The 20,695-nt window shown below is 35.4% G+C and overlaps 1 protein-coding gene across 2 annotated transcripts in view; it reads right to left on the minus strand.

Annotated features, from left to right (window-relative positions):
* Positions 1 to 20,695, minus strand: part of LOC150109924 (F-box/LRR-repeat protein 5-like) — a 335,771-nt gene that overhangs the window by 225,801 nt on the left and 89,275 nt on the right. For both annotated transcript variants that reach the window (XM_090397314.1, XM_090397315.1), the window contains one exon: positions 11,703 to 11,900. In XM_090397314.1, the coding sequence (XP_090253440.1) occupies positions 11,703 to 11,900 (198 nt within the window). The remainder of the gene's footprint in view (positions 1 to 11,702; positions 11,901 to 20,695) is intronic.

Genomic DNA, 20,695 nt, shown 5'->3' on the forward strand with positions numbered 1-20,695 from the left:
AACTTTAATAATTTTATCCTCTAATATAACTTAACTGTAATTTTTTTTTTTTCAAATTTAGACTAACTGATGGATGAATTATAATTATTCCTATTATTTATTGTATTCGCTCAATGCGATTTCAGTTAGCACGCATTAATTGATGAATTAATTAATCGTGTTAAGCGATGTTTTCCTGTACATGCATACGACACCCCACACACACACACACGAAAAAAGGACTCAAGACAACGAAATGTATATAAGATGTATAAGAGAATACAATAGTGTGAAGTAACACTTTAGTCATATATATCCTTATAATATACAAATAATCATAAAATTAAAATTGAAGTTTGACATCCAATCAACAACATCTATAGAAACTGTTATAAAGTCAATTACAGGTCCCATGTAGGCTCTGTGAGAGGACACTCAAACATGATGTGTTGTATAGTTTGGTTATCCTCACCACAGTCACAAGATGAGCTTGGTCTTATTCCCCAAATCCAAATAAACAAGGAAGCTCCACACCTACCATGGTTGGTGCGAACCCTATTTAGGGAGGTCCATATTTTTTTTTTTTTGAGGTAGGTCAAACCTTGATGGGGGGACTGTTTGAGTTAAAGAAAGTCTGCCAGCCTACTGGGGCTTGGGCAGTCCATTCCGTCTGCCATGCTATTGTTGCATCATAGCGCTTTGTGACAAGTAGTTGAGCTGTTATAATAGGTGCGTGTCTTGAGTTAAGCCTCTGTGATGTAAAGCTGTCAATATCAGAGTGTATAGGAAGCAATTGAGTAAATGAGGCCCAGGGCAGATGTCCTTAATGTGAGAGCACAAGTCCCCAGGTTGTTCTGGCAAGTTTATACAGTATGTTATTTCTAGTCTGGCATCAATATAGGAGAGATGTCTATTAAAGGAGATGATTCTGTCTAGAGTTATGCCCAGATACTTGGATTAAAATTGTATCGTAGTATGTTCCCATTTAGTAGCAGTCTTAAGAACATTCGAACAATAGCATGGCATGTCACATGCCATGCTATTGTTCGAATGGAAACAGCGAGCTTCACTCTTAGTAGTGCTTGGAATAAGATGCCACTTCTCAAGGTCACTAGTTAGTATGTACTCTATAATACAGAAGTTCTGATGTTGGGATGCGAGGCATAGATCATCAGCATATGGGGATTTTCTAAATGGTGTCCTTGGAAAGTCAGAAATATACAAATTGAATAGAAGAGAGGCCATAGCTGACCCTTGTGAGAGTCCATTGTTAAGTATTCTGGGCTTGCTCGTATCATCATCTATAACTACCTGTATTGTTCTATTAGATAGAATAGTGTTGATCAGATGGGTCATTTTTTACATTTCTGCATTTTTAAGGGGGTTGTAGATCATGCCATTCCTCCATATGGTGTCATATATTCATATATGGCTGTAAAGTCTAGATTGTATCAATTTTAAGGCATTTTTCAAAACCAGATTCTATACGATTCATTAGGGCCAAATAATAAGACCTTACAAATTCACAGTACTAGTGTACTATAGATAGACCAATCTCTTGTAGATGAGTTCCAATAAAAATATGAACTAATTTGGAGGCAGATTGCTGTAAGAAGCTAATAATAACATAAACTTAATCATATAGTAATATCAGAGATATGGTAGCTTAGAATTATATCAAACATATGATGATGTTTGGGATGATGCACTAAAAATCTCTCTAAATATTCTTGATGCTGTCCAGAGGAAGGCGATCTGGGTGAAAGACAATCCATATCACAGTGGCTCATTTCATACATTACCTCATAGATGGTTTGTTTTAGTCCTATGTCTTTTCTAGATGCTTCCATATATATAGTGTTCTACTCAACGGGCATCCATCATTTCTCTGCCCTCAAAATGGGCCTAGAGTTCAACTACAAAGTATTTATTATTACTAATAAATTATTAAGCCAATATTTCCTTATAATCATCTTGCCTATCCCAGGTTCTAAAGCATCCATTGTGCCTGCAAACTTTCATCTTTTGAAGAAACAGGAAGGAACTACCAATATCCATCTGGAGAAACATACAAGCTATGTCCATTATCAGCACTACAGCTGTTCTGGAGTAACCATGTTATGAATGCCAATCACCAGATCCAATGGAACAAAGCCTCCCTTTTACACAGAAGCAGATATAAATCAGAAACAGTTTCTAGAATTCTGCCATAGCATTCATCAAATCTGAACAAATTCAGCTGCCTCACTTTACCTAAAATCTGAGAGATCATTATCTTGAGACCAGCAAGATTTCATCACCATGTGCAGAGAGAGTGCCAGTTGGACTGTAGGATCCTATCCTTCATATTCAATCTGTTTTTCTCTTCCTGCTAGTGTGCCTAAGTGCATGCACTTAAATATATTTCTTTGTACCCATGAAGATGCCTGGTAACCAAAATATTGACTTAATTTATTAGCTAAATAAATTTAGTTGGTAATTATTATTTTTATATGTGTATTTTCTCCACTAAACATCAACATGAGTACAAACTATTCAAACCTGTTGTTTATTTCTTAATGATATATACGAACACAGAAAAATAAGTAAATAATTAATTTATTAACTTATTGCTGATATTTCGCTGGTGATATAACCAGCATTCAGTCAGATAGCTAATTTGAAATGCCTCAGTAATTGTCAATATTTCCTCCTACATAAGCAGAGCTGCAAAGGTAGGCAGGCATGTACAAGCCATAGGAACAATCAGCCAATCTGAAGTTGCATCAATATTTTTTCTATTTTTTTCGCTACATCTTTAGTATCCATGTTGTGCATGAAGTTCTTCAATTCTTTTGTATGTGTGTATATGTAAATATATCATTACAAATTAAAAAAATCATAATTAATGCACAAGTGATGAAAGAAGAGACAGAAGTATAAAGTACAGAAAGTATTTGTTTTATCATAAAAAATTTTGTTTGAGATTATTATTATAATTAAATTATTCAAATGACCATACTCAAAGATTATTCTGCCATATGGTAATCACTGCACATAACACCAAATACAGTATTTAGTTCTGGAGTTAAGTTTATACTAGAGATTATTAAACCAAATAGCAGCATCTGTTTGCTAATCATATGATTGCACAGTGATGACATTGTAATAATGCTCATCATCATCATGCCTAGAGTGGTCTGTTCCGGCCTTAAAAGTCATTGTTGAATCTTTTAAGAGGGCATCCTAGTTTTCTTTTTCCTAAAAAAAAATTATTTTGTAGGCAATACCCCCACTTAAAACTTCACCAGCCGCCACTGCTTGTACTTTAAGGTTTGTTTTGGTAATCTTTCTGTTTGCATTCTTTGAACATGTTCCATCCATTTATGTTTATATTGTTTAATTTTTTCTATTACTGATTGGTTTAATTCTTTCATAATTTCTTCATTTCTTTTGTGATCAAATAGAGTATACTTTGCAGTTTTCTCATAAACTTCATTTCAGATGATAGGCTTTCTTGATACCTTTTTCATTTTCATGTGTGATCATACAATCTAGGTAGTTAAATGAATTTAACTACCTAGGACAGTGCTTTCCAAACTTTTCATGTTGGTGACACACTTTTTAGACAAACATAATTTCGCAGCACAGTAATTCAGTCTGACGTGCCTCTCATGGGGACAAACATAATTTCGCAGCACAGTAATTCAGTCTGATGTGCCTCTCATGGGTCACGTGGCCAGATAAGATGTAGTTTAAGTATATGCTTTTACAATTATCTTTTGTATAACTTTTAGAAGGTTTATTTAAAAATCTCTTCCTGTTCATCCAATACTGGGTTAATAAAAATTCACTATTTAAAGTGATTAATCACTTACTCCTTTTAAAACTGACCCCATCATTACTATAACAAGCAACTCCTTTTGATATTTGATAAGATCAAATATCATATAACTCCTTTAAAGGTTGCATGATATAGTTAGACTATACTCTTGTCTTGAGGGCACGATACAGTCTATTAGCAAAATAGAGGTTAAACTTGTTTCATGATACAACCTATCTCATGAAAACCTTTCATTTTTATTAAAAATATATAATACAGTATGATCGAATAAAAAACACATCAAGTGAGCTGAAAGGATTCTCTCTTCTTAATTTTTCAATATAGGGAAAACAGATTTCATAGCTTGCTTGTTGAGTTTTTTGATCATACTGTATTTTGATATATAATAAAATATACAAAATAAAAATATATAATATATTTATATTTATTTCAAAGATTAATGTCATTGTTATAAGAAATAGAAAGAAAAGAAAGAAACATATAATAATAGAATTTTAATGAGATATATGAGCTTCATGGGATGAACACAGCTTTTCAATATTTGGTGGAATAGTAGATAAAGACACTCGCATTTCGTCATCAAGCATTCTTAAGCTTCCACGTTTCAATGTCTTCAAGTCTGCCATTGTTGAAAAGGATACTTCACACATGTATGTAGTGGAAAACTGCAAAAGAATATTTAACACTTTTTTACCTATGTTTGGATGCATTTTAGAAACACGAATCCAAAAGTTGTCTAAATCACTCTCCTCATACATCATTAACAGACTTCGATCATTTTTTATTTCAGCTAATTCTTCAATAAGTGCCAAGTTAATCGTTGCAGTTGAAAAAAATGGATTTCTGATCCAATCATAGTCTTATATTTCAATATAAATATTTGAAATATTTCAATAATTATATTTCAGAATTAACTTGTCACTTCAATAAGTGACAAGTTAATCGTTGCAGTCGAAAAAAATGGATTTCTGATCCAATCATAGTCTTATATTTCAATATTTGGGAAGCAGTGATGAATTTTCTCTCTGGGCATTGTTAAATGGTCAACAATTAGCGAGCTGATATCACATTTTAGTTCATAGTCTGCAGTTTTGGAAAACATTTCAAAATTTCCTTCTTTCACTTTCCTTTTCCAAATTTCTATCTTGTCTCTCTAAGCACAAATTTTATCCACCGCTGTTAAGATATTTTCTCCTTTTCCTTGCATACTGGTGTTTATTTTATTCAAGTGTTCAAATATGTCAGCAAGATATGCCAATTTTGTGCACCATAATTTGTTTTGAATTAGATCGCAGAATTCATTTTGTTGATTTTCCTCAAAATGTTTAAGCATCATTTCCCTCAATTCATATACATGACAAAGCACTCAACCTCTTGACAGCCAATAAACTTCTGAGTGTAGTATAAATTTTTTAAATTTTGCCCCCATATCTTCACAAATTTTATCAAATAATCTTGAGGTCTACTTTTAATATAATTGACCATTTGAACAACTTTGTCCATAACCTTTTTTAATTCATTACCAGTTTGCACGACTACTGCTTCGTGAAGTAAAAAAAATAATGAGTAATTATAATATTTTCATTCTCTTTCTTTGCTAAAGCTGTGAAACCTTTTGTTGAACCAACCATTGAAGGAGCGCCATCTGTGCATATTCCTACACAATTTAACCATAGCAAATTATTTTCCTTCATCATGAAGCAATCTACTGTTTTAACACGTTCGCTGCCACACTACTTTGGTATAGTCTGTTCCCGTACACCGCGCAATTTTACTTCTTCAAGGTCAGTACGGTAATCTCGTTGCCGGCAGTAAGCATCATATGAGTATAGTCGTAGTTGGCTTGTGCAGAGCATATACCATCTATGAGAATACACAGTTTTGATGCTAGCGCCACAAGCCAAGCACTTTCACTTCTTCAAGGTCAGTACAGTAATCTTGTTGCCGGCGGTAAGCATCATATGAGTATACTTGTAGTTGGCAGTGAACGTGTTAAATATATCTTCGCCTCTAGTTTTCATTGGAAGTTCTAGACAACACAAGAATTGCTCAATAATTCTGTTAGTATGAATGAAACGTATAAAAATGAGCAATTGCATTAACCCACTGACATCTCTTGATTCATCTAACTGCAATGTAAAAATCATATTATCGTCTTGAAAAATATCTTTTATTTGCAGCTTAATGTCAGCAGACATGTCTTGAATACGTCTTCCAATCGTGTAATCTGCCAAAGGGATTTTATTAACTTCTATCTTAAATTCGGGCCCAAACATTGTTCGAACAATAGCACAGCAAGATTCCTTTATAGTGGTTTCGGCAATAGTGTGTGGCTCCTTGTTTTTGGCAATTATTTGAGCAACCAAGTAACTTGCCTTTTGAGCTTTCTCTGATGTCTTCATTCTCTTGGTGAATGAAGACATCAGAGAAAATCAAATGACTGTGTTTTGAGGTAAAATTGTGCTTTAATTTGTTTGGTACCATACTTTCATTTGCAAGTATCACCCCACAAACTAAACACTGGGGACAAGGATGGTTTTCATTACCAGAAAATATGAACCCCAATTTCATATAATCTTTATTGTGTAAACGAGGCATGGAAAATTTTCCTTTACACTTCTTCCATATTAATGCAGACCATTCAACAGTTGATTCTTGCATAGTTTCCTTTATAGTTGATACATTTTGTTCATAACAAACATCACCTTCAGCTTTTCTTTTATTAATTAGAAACTTAACCATTTTACAGGTAATTCAACACCAATTTGATAAATAAAACTGTGAATTTATTATAAAGCTTTAACAGTAACTAAACATAAAATAAAAGCACCAGCTCTTCGTTTATTCACGTTGCAGTTAGAATAAACATCAATAATAACATTTGTATGAAGAAGTGGGGCACTTTATTTTTATTGGTCGAACGATAATAAAACTGAGCGACTAATACATGATAAAACCATGGGGATGAATTCGGCTGCATTTATTCTCCATTATTTATCGAAATATATTGATATGAAATATTCTTAAAGGTTAAAAATTCTGTAATTTTGAAAGTGAAATTTAAATTCTAGAATGTAAAACATCTTGTAATTACATTCTATTTAAAGTAAAGTATTTTTGGGATTCCTTAGTGTAGGTCTGCACAATTTAGCTTCTGTTTACATTAACTTGAATTTTCTATAGTTCATACTTGAATGAACTATAGAAAACCCCAATGAAAACGAAACTGATGGTGATGGTTGCATGCAAGTCAGTATAGACTCAGGGAGGGGGGCTCCGAGCGGTTGACCAAATATCTTCTTTAACAGCGCTAACTAAAAGTCGTATTGGTACTTATCGAAATGGATTCACTGTGGAAATTTTCAGTGATTATTCTGTTTAACGCTTTATGTTCACACGACACACCTTCACACTGCAGCCGACACACAAGCATGTCATGACACACAGTTTGGAAAGCTCTGACCTAGGAACTACCTGTTCTAAAATCTTGTTATCTATTACTATTTTAGTTCTTACTGGATCTTGTCCTTTAAAGGCGTAGTTTTTTATTTTTCTGTTGATGTTATCATACCATAATCTTTGGCTATCTCATTTAGATTTAAAATAGCTTTCTGTAAGTTATCTTCAGAATTTGTAATTATTATTTCATCATCGGCAAAAAGGAGAGTGTTTAAGTTCACAGTAGGAGAAAGTTTAATACCTTGATGGAAATTTTTATTCCATTTTATTATTATTTCATTTAGATAAATATTAAAAAGAGTTGCTGAGAGGGGCATCCTTGTCAGACACCTTGGTTTATCTCTCTTGTATATGCTTCTTTTAACTTTGTCAAATATTTTTTCAAAGTCAATAAATGTAATATGTGTTTCTAAATTGTATTCTCTTCTAGAAGTTTATTTTTCACTTGGTTAGACTATATAATAAATTTAGTTTAATCCTTTATCCAAGTGTAAGCAAACAAAGTTTACACCTGAAAATATCTTCAGGACTGGTGTAAGGTAATGCAACACCAGACAACTCCGAGCAAAGAGGGACCAAGCTCTCATCACTCTTTGTCTATCTCCCATAATAGTACACCTGTTGGCAACTCCTATAGGTAAATATGACCTCTCCTATTGCTTTTCCTTAGTATCTCCATGCTGGGTTTGCCTCCCACTGACGAGACCTCAATAAAGGTTTAAACCGGTCTAGGTAGTGGCCCTTCCCTTAATTCATAGCAGTATACATGTCTGCAAGGAGATGTGTTTTGCATTATGGGAGATACTGAGACAAGGAGTGATGAGAGCTTGGTCCCTCTTTGCTTGGAGTTGCCTGGTGTTGCATTACCTTACACTAGTCCTGAAGATATTTTCAGGCGTAAACTTTGTTTGCTTACACTTGGATAAAGGATTAAATCAAATTTATTATGTATTCTCTTCTTTTCTCTATGATTAATTTTAGGCAAAAGGTCAGGTCTATACATGATTGTCCTTTTCTAATTTCAGAGGAACCTGTAACCTCTAGAGAGCAAGTCCCATGGGTAGCGGATAAGGCAGCCCATCATATATGTGTGTGTATATATATATATATATATATATATAGAGGTAACCCTCATATAATGCAGATTAGGTTCCACAAAAATGCCGCGTTATATAAATCGCATTATGCGAGACTCAGGTAATTCATGTAAGTTAAGAAAACAAATAAACTATGGATTTGTTTTAAAGTTTATTTGTTTTCTTAACTTACATGAATTTTATAATTTTACAATATAAAATTATAAAACATTATAAATTGTATGTAAACTTCATTGCACATAATACATAAATGTTTTAGGCAAAATAAAATAAAGTGTATATTTTAATTGTCATCACTCTCTTCAAAAGTAACATTTCATAGATGTTCTTTATTTATGAGTGGCCGGACGTCGTCATCACTTGAAATCTCTTGGACATCATTAGTATAATTCTCATTGCATACTTTAGTTGGTTTAGTTATCAAGAAGTCAGTAATAAGATCTTGCTTACCACTATGCTGCAATTTTTTATTAAGTTCATAATATGGAGCTAAACAAATATCCAATTGTCTCGTGAATTTTGCAGAGCGTCCCATTGAGAGATCATTCCATAAAATAACTTTCTTGCAAAGTCCAATCCGTCTGCTAATTTCTTTAAACTGAATTCTTTAACGAAAATCAGCATCAAAATCAGAATCTTCGGCAAAACTTTCCCCGCCATTTGATTCGATTTCATCTATTAATTGTACCAGTTCCTCCTCATTTAAATCTATTTCTCCATCAATTAATTCACTAATTTCATTTTCAACCATATCACAAAAGTGCTCTAAGTGGCCATTACTATAAAAATATATTTTTTTACATAAAAAAGCATTACATATTGTATGTAACTCATCAAAAAATAAAGTGCTCAGCTTGAGATTAACACACTTATGATTTTAATGCACTTTGCTGGCAGAAAACGAAGACAATTTTCAACAATAAATACTTTATATGGTAAATAATGACATACATGCATGCTAAAGGGTATTTCCCCTAATATAAATTCGCTACTTATAACTACATCTGTGATACAGGTAGATGCAAATTTAATGAAGATAAAATTTGATTTTTAAGTCGCGCGTTGAAAAAAATATATCAAAAGATAAAGGGTTACTACAGTTTGTAGACCGTCTTATATAGAAACCGGGTTGTATAAGTACTCCACCATATACGATGGGGTGGTCCAAATATACCGAATAAGGACTTATGGACCAACAGGTTCATAAGGGGCAATCATCTTGATTGTAAGGGGAAGTGGCACTCCCATGGTCACCTAGCTGGATCCATCCTCGTCTTCCTCTACTCTGAGGAAGATCCACTCACTTTAATCTCTCTTATAAGGCCTTATGAGCAGCTCTTCTTATTTTATGACCCTTATGCTATTAGAGTACTCGAGAGCCATGGGGTCTTTCCATTTCTGGCCTTATATCTATGTCCCCTCTATAAACCTCTACTATTATTCTACTCTATCCTACTATAATCTACTCTTTCCTCTTCAATATATCCTATTCCTCCTATGGGTTTAAATTTGGAAGAAGGCTAGTTCAGAAGCCTTAAGGTAGCAGTCCTACCACTGGACTATCCATCGCCAGACTAGTCACCTGACATGGAGAACATTATTCTACTTTTAAGACAACAGAAAAAGGTAATCAAAATTGTAATAATGCTACCTGGTGAAATGATTTGGCAGTATATGAATCATTAGGTATACCAGGGTATACTTAATGACTTAATACCAGGGTATACTTTCCTACGATGGAACACTTCACAAATCCTGAAATTTTAACGGAACACCTTGGTTAGAGTCGAGTATCATCAGTCTCGTATTCAATGCAAAGCTAAGCGCACACTATCGCCGCAGCAGGCTGTATCACATCGCAAAAATGCAACAGCACATACACTACAGGCATGCTGTGCCGCAGCGCATCACATTGACCTTGCTTGTGACTGAGAATTTCCTAGAATAGATACCTTCGTACTTCACTTGCGCTCGGAGGTGTCGACAACCAAAGGTGGCTGAGTCAAGGTTCAGCACACACTGGCCTTAATAGCACAATCCACACACAAAGTAAGGAGTGCCTGATTTTCAAACATGTTTGAAAATCATTTGCAGCATTTAGAACCATTCCAGGCTCATATTAATTTTGAAAATTTTTCACAGAACACTTATTCACTTTCTGCAGAATATTGGTGTTCCGCTGAACATAGTTTAGGAAATGCTGCAGTGCACCATGAAAACATTACCTTTCCAGGAGGAAAGGTAACGTTTTCATGGTGCACTGCAGCATGATGAAATTTAATGATGAAACTGATTATAAAATGAATGAATGAAATAACCATTTACTTTACCAATTTTAAAAAGATGTTTGTGCTAGCACATATATTATACAGAAACTTCAAAACGAGCTACCATGATACTGTGCTACCTAAAAGACATTCACTAAAGGAGAAGCTTGCATTTTTATTATTATTATTATCATCATTGCCTAACACCTCCATGGAATCCAAAGACTCATCAAGGGAGGGCACCTACTCTATAACTCTCCATCTCCACCACTCACGACTACCTTCATCATCTACACTAACGCCATCTACCGCCGACCACCACCACCACCACCACCACCACTAATATTTTCAGAGACAATCACAAACATCCGTGCCCAAAGCGGGATTCGAACCCGCAGCCTTTTGGCTGGAGAGCGGATACACTAACCACTAGGCCAACCAGGCCAGCATATGCATTATATTTTTGAGTCTAATATGTAATGAAGACATGTGAATCATGGCCTCAGCAAAATAAATGTATATTCTTTATCCTTCTATATTATCAGGAGGTCCTCTTTTCTTTTAATTGTATTTACCAATTACAGCTGACTTATAAGTTGCAGAACTTATGATACAAATTGGTTCAGGTAATCTGAATTTTAACCTACACACTAATTATAAAAAATGGTGTTTTTTTATACTTAGTGTTATACTTGTTTTATACTTATAATTACATCAGGTGAGTGGAATCCTAATGACTCATTAATAAAAGGAAAAATTGGAACTCTAGGGATCATTACTTTTAAGAAGTAATTAATACCAAACTAAGTAAATGGGACAAATCAGTGGTTTGCAATTTGTGAAATAAATAGCTATTTTACCCTTCTAAATAATATTATTATAATAAAGTACTCAAAATAAAACACAAAGTTTTCAGAGTTCATATTTAAAGAACTAACATATTTTGCTTGTTAGTATATTACATATTTTGCTTCAAACACATTTAAGGAAAGTTAAGATGGGCACAGCACACTAACAAATAAAAATGACCACTTTCAATAAGCACTTTGATTTCAAATAGTGATGATAATAAATTACCTCTTCTTCCTCTTGCATATGTGGCAGAAATATTTCTGTGAATTCTTCCAATGCATTTTGCAGTTTTAAGCCATAATTAATACGTTCAGAAGCTGATTTGTGAGTGCAGGAATAGCCATCTTGTACTAATGCCAATATATCAGACAGCTGATTATCAGAATGGCAGTTGCACACTGCTGCATCATGTATAGAAAGGGACTAAAAAGAAAAACAAACTGCATCAAAGAATAATAAAGCAAAAAAAAAAAAATTATTTTTTTAAAATTTTTATTTTAATAAAGTAAAATATTTCTCAAAAATTTACTAACTATACAAGGAGTTCTATTAAAAGTAGTTTACAAAAATGGCAAGAAGACAAATAACATTTAATTTTAATACTGCAAAATTAATATATTTTGTTATATTATTATTATATAGATATCTCCATAGAATCAGAAGGCTTGCTGCAAGAGATACACACTAACTTTTATACACACAATACCTCTACCATACCTCTTCTGAAACTCATTCACTTTGAGAACACTCGCAACTAATTCTTGCACCATGCCACTCATTCACCAAGCAAATAAATCTGAACTGCACACCCCTTACTAACCACACTCATACACAACTTTTAGGGATGATCTCTAATCTCTCACTCTCTCTCTCTCTCTGTCTATTCATCATGTACTGAAAATTTTCTTTTGTGTCAATCTTATAAACCCTCTTTAGCACCTTATAAGTTTCTATCATGTTCCCTCTTTTCTGCCTATCAATGAAATTTTGTGACCTTCAATTTATGCTCAAAGAGAGAATTCCATATACCTGTCAACAGCATGGATCCCCTCCACCATAATCATCTTTTGATCCGTAAGAAATCCAGGTGACCAAATTATATCTTAGTCGAGATGCAACTGAGATATAATCTTATGAAGAGGGATAATAACTGTCTTTACTGGTCAATGCATTCTTCAACATCCAAGCAAAAATTATTTGAGCTATTTTACCAATTTTTGCACGTCCTCTGAACTTTGACGCTCTGTCCATTCTCAACTCCCTAGTCTGATCAATTTTCTGCAATCCAGTACTATTAATATGATACATTTATTCCTGAAGTGCATTACCTTACATTTTACAACATTAAACTGACAACTATTATTCTTTGGCAACAATGCCAATTTACTTATTTTTTTAATATCTGATCCACATACGAAAGGCCACAAGACCTATAGCACATCAGCGCTACGTATGACAAGAGGAATAGAAGAAAGGAGGAATCTGTTCACATTTTGCTTGAATAGCTGAGAATTGTAATCTTTGAGGAAGGCAGAGTAGGAAAGACTGTTCCAAAGGACAGATGTAGATGGAATGAAAGAGGAGGCTGTGAAGTTAGTTCGGTGAGTTTCGAGATGGACCATAATAGGTGTTGGTTAGAAGCGGTGCTTGTTTTAATGATTTTGAAGGAGAGTGGAGGAATAAAAGTGGCTAATTCAGCAGAGCACTGTCCATGAAGGTATCTGTAGAAGAGGTACAAAGCAGAAACTGAATGTCTGTGAGAGAAAGAGAGAGAGAGAAAGAGGGACTGAAGTGGGTTCGTGGGAGGGATCATTAATTAACCAGATTGCCCTCTTCTGAATAGAACTGAGCAATCTTAGAGAGGATTTTGTCTTAAACTCTAACATACTTGCTGTTCTTCAGTAGAGTCGAGAATATGGGAGTAACATTCTATGGCTCAGCAGATTTGGGCTTTGTATAGAGCTAGCAGCTGTGAAGTGCCGTGTGCAAAAAAGTACGCCAAGTTTTTTGATGGATCAGAGGCTATAGTTGAAATGTGGTTGTGTCAGGAAAGATCAAATGTGCAGGTCAATCTAAGAAGAGAAATCTGATCATGTTTGGATATCACAGTATTAATAAAGGTAAAGGGGAGGGAAGTGAACTCTTTCTTGGGAGAGATCAGAAAGACCTGAGTTTTGGTGGGCAATGAAGTTTACAAGGTTGTCCTTGCCCCACTGGGATATAGCTAGGAGATCTGAAGGTCCTAGTTGTAAATCTTGAGAATTCTAACAGTTGGTCACCTTCATTTTTGTGTCTATCTCTTAGCCCCCCCCCCCATTTATGCCACCAGCTTTATATCTATTCCCATTTGCTGCAACCTTTGCAATAATTTTCATTGCAGTATTCTGCGATATCATCATCATCATCATCATCAAATTCCTGCCTTGTACCCTCAAGGGGTGTATAGGATATGACAGTACTACATGAAAAAATTACATCATTACTAACTTCCTATCTACAATTTTCCTCCAAATCAGTCTGTTACTTGTCAAGACTCCAACATTATCAGATCTTATATTTCTATCGTCTAAGGCACTTTGTACCGTATCAATCCACCTATATCTTGGTCTTCCTCTGGGTCGTTTTCCTGCCAACCTGGCAGAAAACACTTGTTTTGCTAATCTTTCCTCTCCCATTCTATTTAAGTGACCATACCATCTGAGATTAGCTCTGCTAACGCATTCCTGGATGCTGACAATGTCAAGTTCTTTCCTAATATCCTCATTTTTAATATGATATTGCCATTGATGCCATCTGTTCACGCCTCTAATCTTTCTCAGGACTCTCATATCTGCGGTCTCTAGTCTTTGGTCAAGTGTTTTACTTCTGACCCAGCTCTCAGATCCATAAGTTAAAATTGGTTTGAACACAGTCTTGTATACATCTAATTTAGTGTTCCGACTAATTTCTTTCTTATTCCATATGAATTTATTCAATTGACTTCACACGATACCAGCTTTGCTGATTCTGTTGTCAATTTCTATATTTAGTTTACCATCTTCAGTAAAAATTGTGCCTAAGTAGCTGAAATGTTTTAGTTGTTCCACAGGTTCTCCATTCACAACACAGTTGACATTTTCAATGATTCTGCCTATTTTCATTGTCTTTGTCTTTTTATTACTGACCTTCATACCATATCTATTACAACAGCTATTCAATTTAGTCAGAGAATCTTGCAGACTTGTAGCGGATTTATTTAGAAGTATAACATCATCCGCATAAAGCAAAGAGCTGACATTAACATCTCCAATTTTGATATCAGGTTTAATACCACATTCCTTCATAATGTGATCCATATAGATAATGAATAACAGAGGGGATAATGTACATCCTTGTCTCACACCAGATTTAACATTAAACCATCTTCCTGTACTTCCTTCAATTCTAACTGCTGACTCACAACTCAAATAAAGACTAAGTATTGTTTGATATAATGTCCCATTGACACCATATAACTGCAGCGTATTGAATAGCTTCTCTCTTGGCACCTTGTCATATGCCTTTTCCATATCGACAAAACTTAAATACAGATCTTTGTTATATTCCCATGCTTTCTCGACTATTTGTCGTAAAGTGAAGATCTGATCCTGACAGCCTCTATTTGGCCTGAATCCAGCTTGTTCTTCACCAAGCTTTTCTTCCACAATTCTTCTCAACCGTTTCTCAAGTATACTTGCATAGATCTTGCCAGGAACACTCAGTAGGGAAATACCTCTGTAATTCTCACATTCAGTTTTATTTCCCTTTTTATATATGGGTACTATGAGAGCTCTACTCCAATCATCGGGAATTCGTCCCTTTGTCCAGGCTTTCTGAACTATAGAGTGCAGCCACTGTAAGACTCTTATACCACCATACTTCAGCATTTCTGGTCGAATATCATCTACTCCTGCTGCCTTTCCACATTTCAAGCCTTTGATGGCTTTTTCTACTTCAAGTATGGATATGTATTCCTGACTGCATGCCTGGTCAGTGTTTTTTATCACTGTGCTGTCATCACTGCTTGTTTCATTTAGCAATTTTTCAAAGTAATTACTCCATACTTCAAGGATATCTTTTTCTCCTGTTTTCATTTCACCTTTATCATCTCTAATTCCTTTTACAGCACTCTTTCCTCCATTCCTAAGCTTCTTCAACAACCTCCAAAATATTTTGCCACCTTCTTGATATTTATTTTCTATATTCTTGCCAAAGTCCTCCCATGACTTTTGTTTAGCTAGTTTTACACACTGTTTAGCTTTCTTACATTTGTCTCTGTATTCTGTAAGAGTAAAAGCTGACTTATTTGCCAGGAACTTTTGATATGCTTTCTTCTTTTCCTTCACTCCCTCTTTAACTTCCTGTGTCCACCAGGGAGTTCTGATTTTTTTATCTTTGCACACAACCTCACCACATGCCTCTCTGGCAGAATCAATCAATGTTTCCTTCAGAGTTTGCCACTGAATCTCCAAGGTTTGATTCCTATTCTCACACTCTTTCATTTTCTTTTCAATAATATTTCTGTATTTTAGTCTACAGTTTACATCTGAGAGCTGCTCAACTTTTATTCGCTTTAAAACTTTCTTACATGTTATTCTTTTCAATATGAAATTCAATTTTATCCTGCTCAAGACTAAATAGTGATCACTTCCAATTTCAAATCCTCTGTACACTCTGGTGTCCTGCACCAGGGAGAAAACATCACTATCAACAATAACATAGTCAATGAGACTTTTCTTATTCCTAGCCTCTTCTCTCCATGTGAATTTGTGCACATTTTTATGTTGGAACATGGTGTTAGTAATAACCAGTCCATGTCCTGAGCAGAAATCCAACAGATATTTGACATTATTATTAGCTTTGCTCTTTTCTCCAAATTTTCCCAAAATATTTTTGTATGTCTCACAATCATTTCCTACTCTACTATTTAGATCCCCAACAAGGACCAACTTTTCCTTTTTCATTGTGTCAGTTGCTTTTTCTAAAGCCTCAAAAAATTCCTCCACTTCTACCTTAGTAGAACCTTCTGTGGGACCATAGGCACAAATAAGTCTCATTGTCCAGTTCCCCATTCTCATATTTGCCCACATTACTCTACTTGAGAGTGACTGCCATTCAAGAAGATTAGCCTCGTATTTTGTGTTGAATACTATGGCTACTCCTTCTTTTCCTTGATTGTTATTGCCTGAATATAACATTTTGTATTTATTGCTCAGAAAGATCTCACCAGTTTTGGTCTTTTTTGTTTCAGTCACCCCTATTATGTCGATCTGGTACTTATCTAATTCCTCAGCTAGCTCCATTTCTTTGCCATTCAGGCTTCTTACGTTGATAGTACTGATCTTTAACTCTGGTGATGTTGAGTTGGGGTTTGTTTTCAGATTTGTTCCAGTAGCTGACTTTTCGCTGTTCGCCCTGGTTCCCTGGCGAAAACAACGGGGGCCTTGTTTAACCGGGCGACGCCCCAGCCGGCATGAAATTTTGTCATGTTGTACCATCATTTTTTATTTTGGTTTAACCAATAAGAATACAATTTGGTCGGCTAAATCCCAAATTGCCAGCCCATCCTCGTTCGTTCAGTATCAAAGTAGATACCCAACAGGGTGCACCACGAGAAGGTGAGGATTGGACATTAGGTCAGAAGCCCTGGTCGGTTCTCCGCATTCCTTTAAAGGCTATGTGGAGGTCTCCTCTCAGTTATACAGCTTTGACCCTTAAGCACCCCTATTCTGCGATATGCTATTGCAAAGTCCAGCAACATTGTGTAAGTGGAATGTAGGAAGTTCAAATAACTAATTCTGTTATTCTATTATAAAATATGAATAAATATTTACTAGAATAAAGAGCCAAAAGGCTTCAGTTTGGCAATGCAAAATTATATAAGTAAAGTGGATATTAGATCCAGCATTATTTCAAACCGAATGTAGAAACTATGAAAGTTTCATAAAAATAAGTTGACCAGAGAGCTTATGAAAATAACCCACCAGCATTCACGAGTTGCCTTAGCGTGGACTACTTAGAAAACATAGGTGCTGCCCAAGCATCTATATATTCTTTCTATTAGTCCATTTTGATAAGGTTTCACTGTCCTGACAGCTGTTTCGAACTGGTTGGTTCTCCTCAGAGACCAGGCAGAAACCTTAAGAGAGCAAAAACTCTCGTTTAGTGCTAAGGAACTTGAAATCTCAGAGAGGTGCATTTTTTGTAAGCGAACTCTTTCTCTTAACGAAAAGCATGAATAAATAAATTACTAAAGCAGGTCCTACCTTTTACAAAGCCATGCTCACACCATAGAGTATCATATTCCTATCCATGGATTTTACCTTTAACCAACTTCTCCAATACTTTAACCACCACTCCTCAGATATTAATTAGTCTGTAATTTGCTATATCTGTTTGGAACCACCTTATGTGATGAAGAGCTTACTCTCTTTCCACTCTCTTGGAACCCTGCCAGAGCTGAAACTTGTGATCATTTAGTAACTCAACTATTTCTTCTGCTTCTGTCACCTTTCTACCATTGGCACTAATTAAAATTATCACTCTATAACAATTCTTTCTCTTACTTTATACATAGTGAGGGGAAAAAAAAAAAAAACTTCTGTGGATTTACTTTGGCATAATTGCCTAATTTTCACTCTATCTGATTTAGCTTTTCTTACCATGCCACTTTTTTTTCCTGAACTTTGTGTTTCTCATGGGTATGTCAATTTCCTTTTTCTTTACATACTCTCCACAATGCTTTTTTTTTTTTTTTGTGAGCTCCTACCTTTAAATCCCATTTGGTTTATCTTCCTGATCCTTGGATATGCAGTCTGATACAGCATCTCTTAAACAGTTCTTAACCACTTCCCATGCCTTACTGACATTCTTTTTTTAACTTCTGAAGCCATGGCATTACCCCAAATTGCTTCCAAAGTCTGTCATAATTACCAGCTTTTACCATACACCCTTTCTTGACTGAGAATTCCACATGTTTAGCAACCTACCAGAACAAGTAGTTCTGGTAGGTTGCTAAACTATGTGGTCATTTTCTCCAATCAGAGACAGAGTGGCTACTGAAGTTATGGATACATCTTGTAATACTATTACTAGATCCAGCACTCAAACTCCTGATCCTCTTCATGACATACTGTTTCAGGTATGTCATGAAGGTTTCATTAGTAACTGTATAAATTCCATTTCCATCTTGCCATGCACCTTTCCTCCCTTCAATCTAAGTCTCCAACTATAACTGCTTGGTCTGTACTTGTGCTAATATGCCAATGCATGACAGCCACATCTTTCTGTCAATCCCTCCCCTCTCCTGGTCATAATAGATAGCCACAAGTGAATCACCTCTCTCTCTAAATTTCAAATCCTCTTTAACTTCTATTTTTGTTTGTTGAAGTTCCTCAACTCAGCAATACATACTAGTGGGAAAAATGGTAGAATGATAACCTCTGAGGAGGATATAGTAGAGATGTTAAACAAGCAATTCATAAAGATATGTCATCCTCATGAAAATAACACCACGCAGAACCCGATGGCAGTGAGGAGGGAGGAGTCACTGATGGCGAATGACCAGGAGATATATGAGGAAATGAGTAAACTTGATGTCAATAAGGTTGAAGGACTTGATGGTATATTACAATGTGTCTAGAGGGTATATTCCAGGGAGTTAACAGCTTTAAGATGAGTCTTAGATTTGCCCAAGTTCCAAAGAAGTGAAAAAAAGGCAAAACTGCTCCACTTCATAAGGGGGTATTATGACTAAGGCTTTGAATTACAGACCAGTCTGTTTGTCTGGAATTGTGGTAAAGGTGTTGGAGAGGATAATTTGGACCAGGATTCAGAAATGGATTGATGATGACAACAACATTCTCTTTGATGTTATTGTCAATCCATTTCTAGTCATCTTTGGTTTTCCAAAAGAAGATGTGTTTTAGCAATCTACTTACTATAACAAGGTGACAGATGCACTGGACAAAGGTGATGCAAAAACAGTGGTATATTAAGATTCTGTTAAAGCTTTTAGCAGATTACAGCATGACAAGTTGTAAGTAAACTGGAACAGATGTGATTTGAGACCCCATCTGTTCCAGTGCACACAGATTAGTGCACTGGATTGGAGATTGGTCTGATAGGTATCAGCAAGCTGTGTATAAAGCAGCAATATCCCAGAAGATGAAAGTCACTGTTGTTGTGCTTCAAGGATCTGTTTTAGTGCAATCTGCTAAAAGCTTTAACAGAATCTTAATATAAAAACTTTATATTTTGCTGCATGAATGGTGATATACAGATGTCTGCAGATGATATGAGATTGGGAAGAACCATGAGGAGAAGTAGAACAGATGTAGCCTTGCATAGACTTTGTGAATGGGAGAATGAATGGATCTACCAGTTAAATGCAGCAAAATATAAAGTTTTTAAAGTTTAGGAAGCACAAATAGAATGCACAGTATAAGATTGATGGGACTTTCTTTGAGGAGGTGGAGGAAATGCAGGATTGGGGAGATGTTGGTGGATAGGGACCTGAACTTTTGGGAACATTTTAATAAAACTGTGAGAAATGCACTGTGGTGCCCTCACAATATGGAATTGCAACATCTCATTGAATAAAGCTTTGATCACCAGGTTTTCAAAAGGATGAAGAGATGTTGCAATGTGTTCAGAGAAAATTGACTAAGTTGGTTCTAGTCTCGGTAATGTAAAGTAAGGAGGCAGATTGAAGGAATGTGAATTGCAACATCTCATTGAATAAAGCTTTGATCACCAGGTTTTCAAAAGGATGAAGAGATGTTGCAATGTGTTCAGAGAAAATTGACTAAGTTGGTTCTAGTCTCGGTAATGTAAAGTAAGGAGGCAGATTGAAGGAATGTGAATTGCAATCTAGTGGATAGGAAGGAAGGAACATGATTGAGAAATATAACTTGGTCAGAGGTTATTGCTGGATTGAGGCAGATCAGATTTTCCATAGAATGAGTGGAGACAGGTAGAAAACAAGATGCCATCCATTAAAGTTGTATAAGGAGGTGTGAGCAAGGAGGCGAAGAGTAGGTTTTTTTTGCATGGAGAATAGTGGATAGCTAAAATGTATTGCCTGAAAGTGTGGTGAATGTGGAGACAGTGAATGCGATCAGGTAGAGATATGATCGTGTGTGTGTGTGTGTGTGTGCGTGCGTGCGCACATGCACAATGAAGGAACTCCCACAACGAGT

The sequence above is a fragment of the Typopeltis vanoorti genome, chromosome 1, assembly GCF_054136105.1.
Source record: "Typopeltis vanoorti isolate ZY-2024b chromosome 1, IOZ_Tvanoo_1.0, whole genome shotgun sequence".
Taxonomy (NCBI): Eukaryota; Metazoa; Arthropoda; class Arachnida; order Uropygi; family Thelyphonidae; genus Typopeltis; species Typopeltis vanoorti.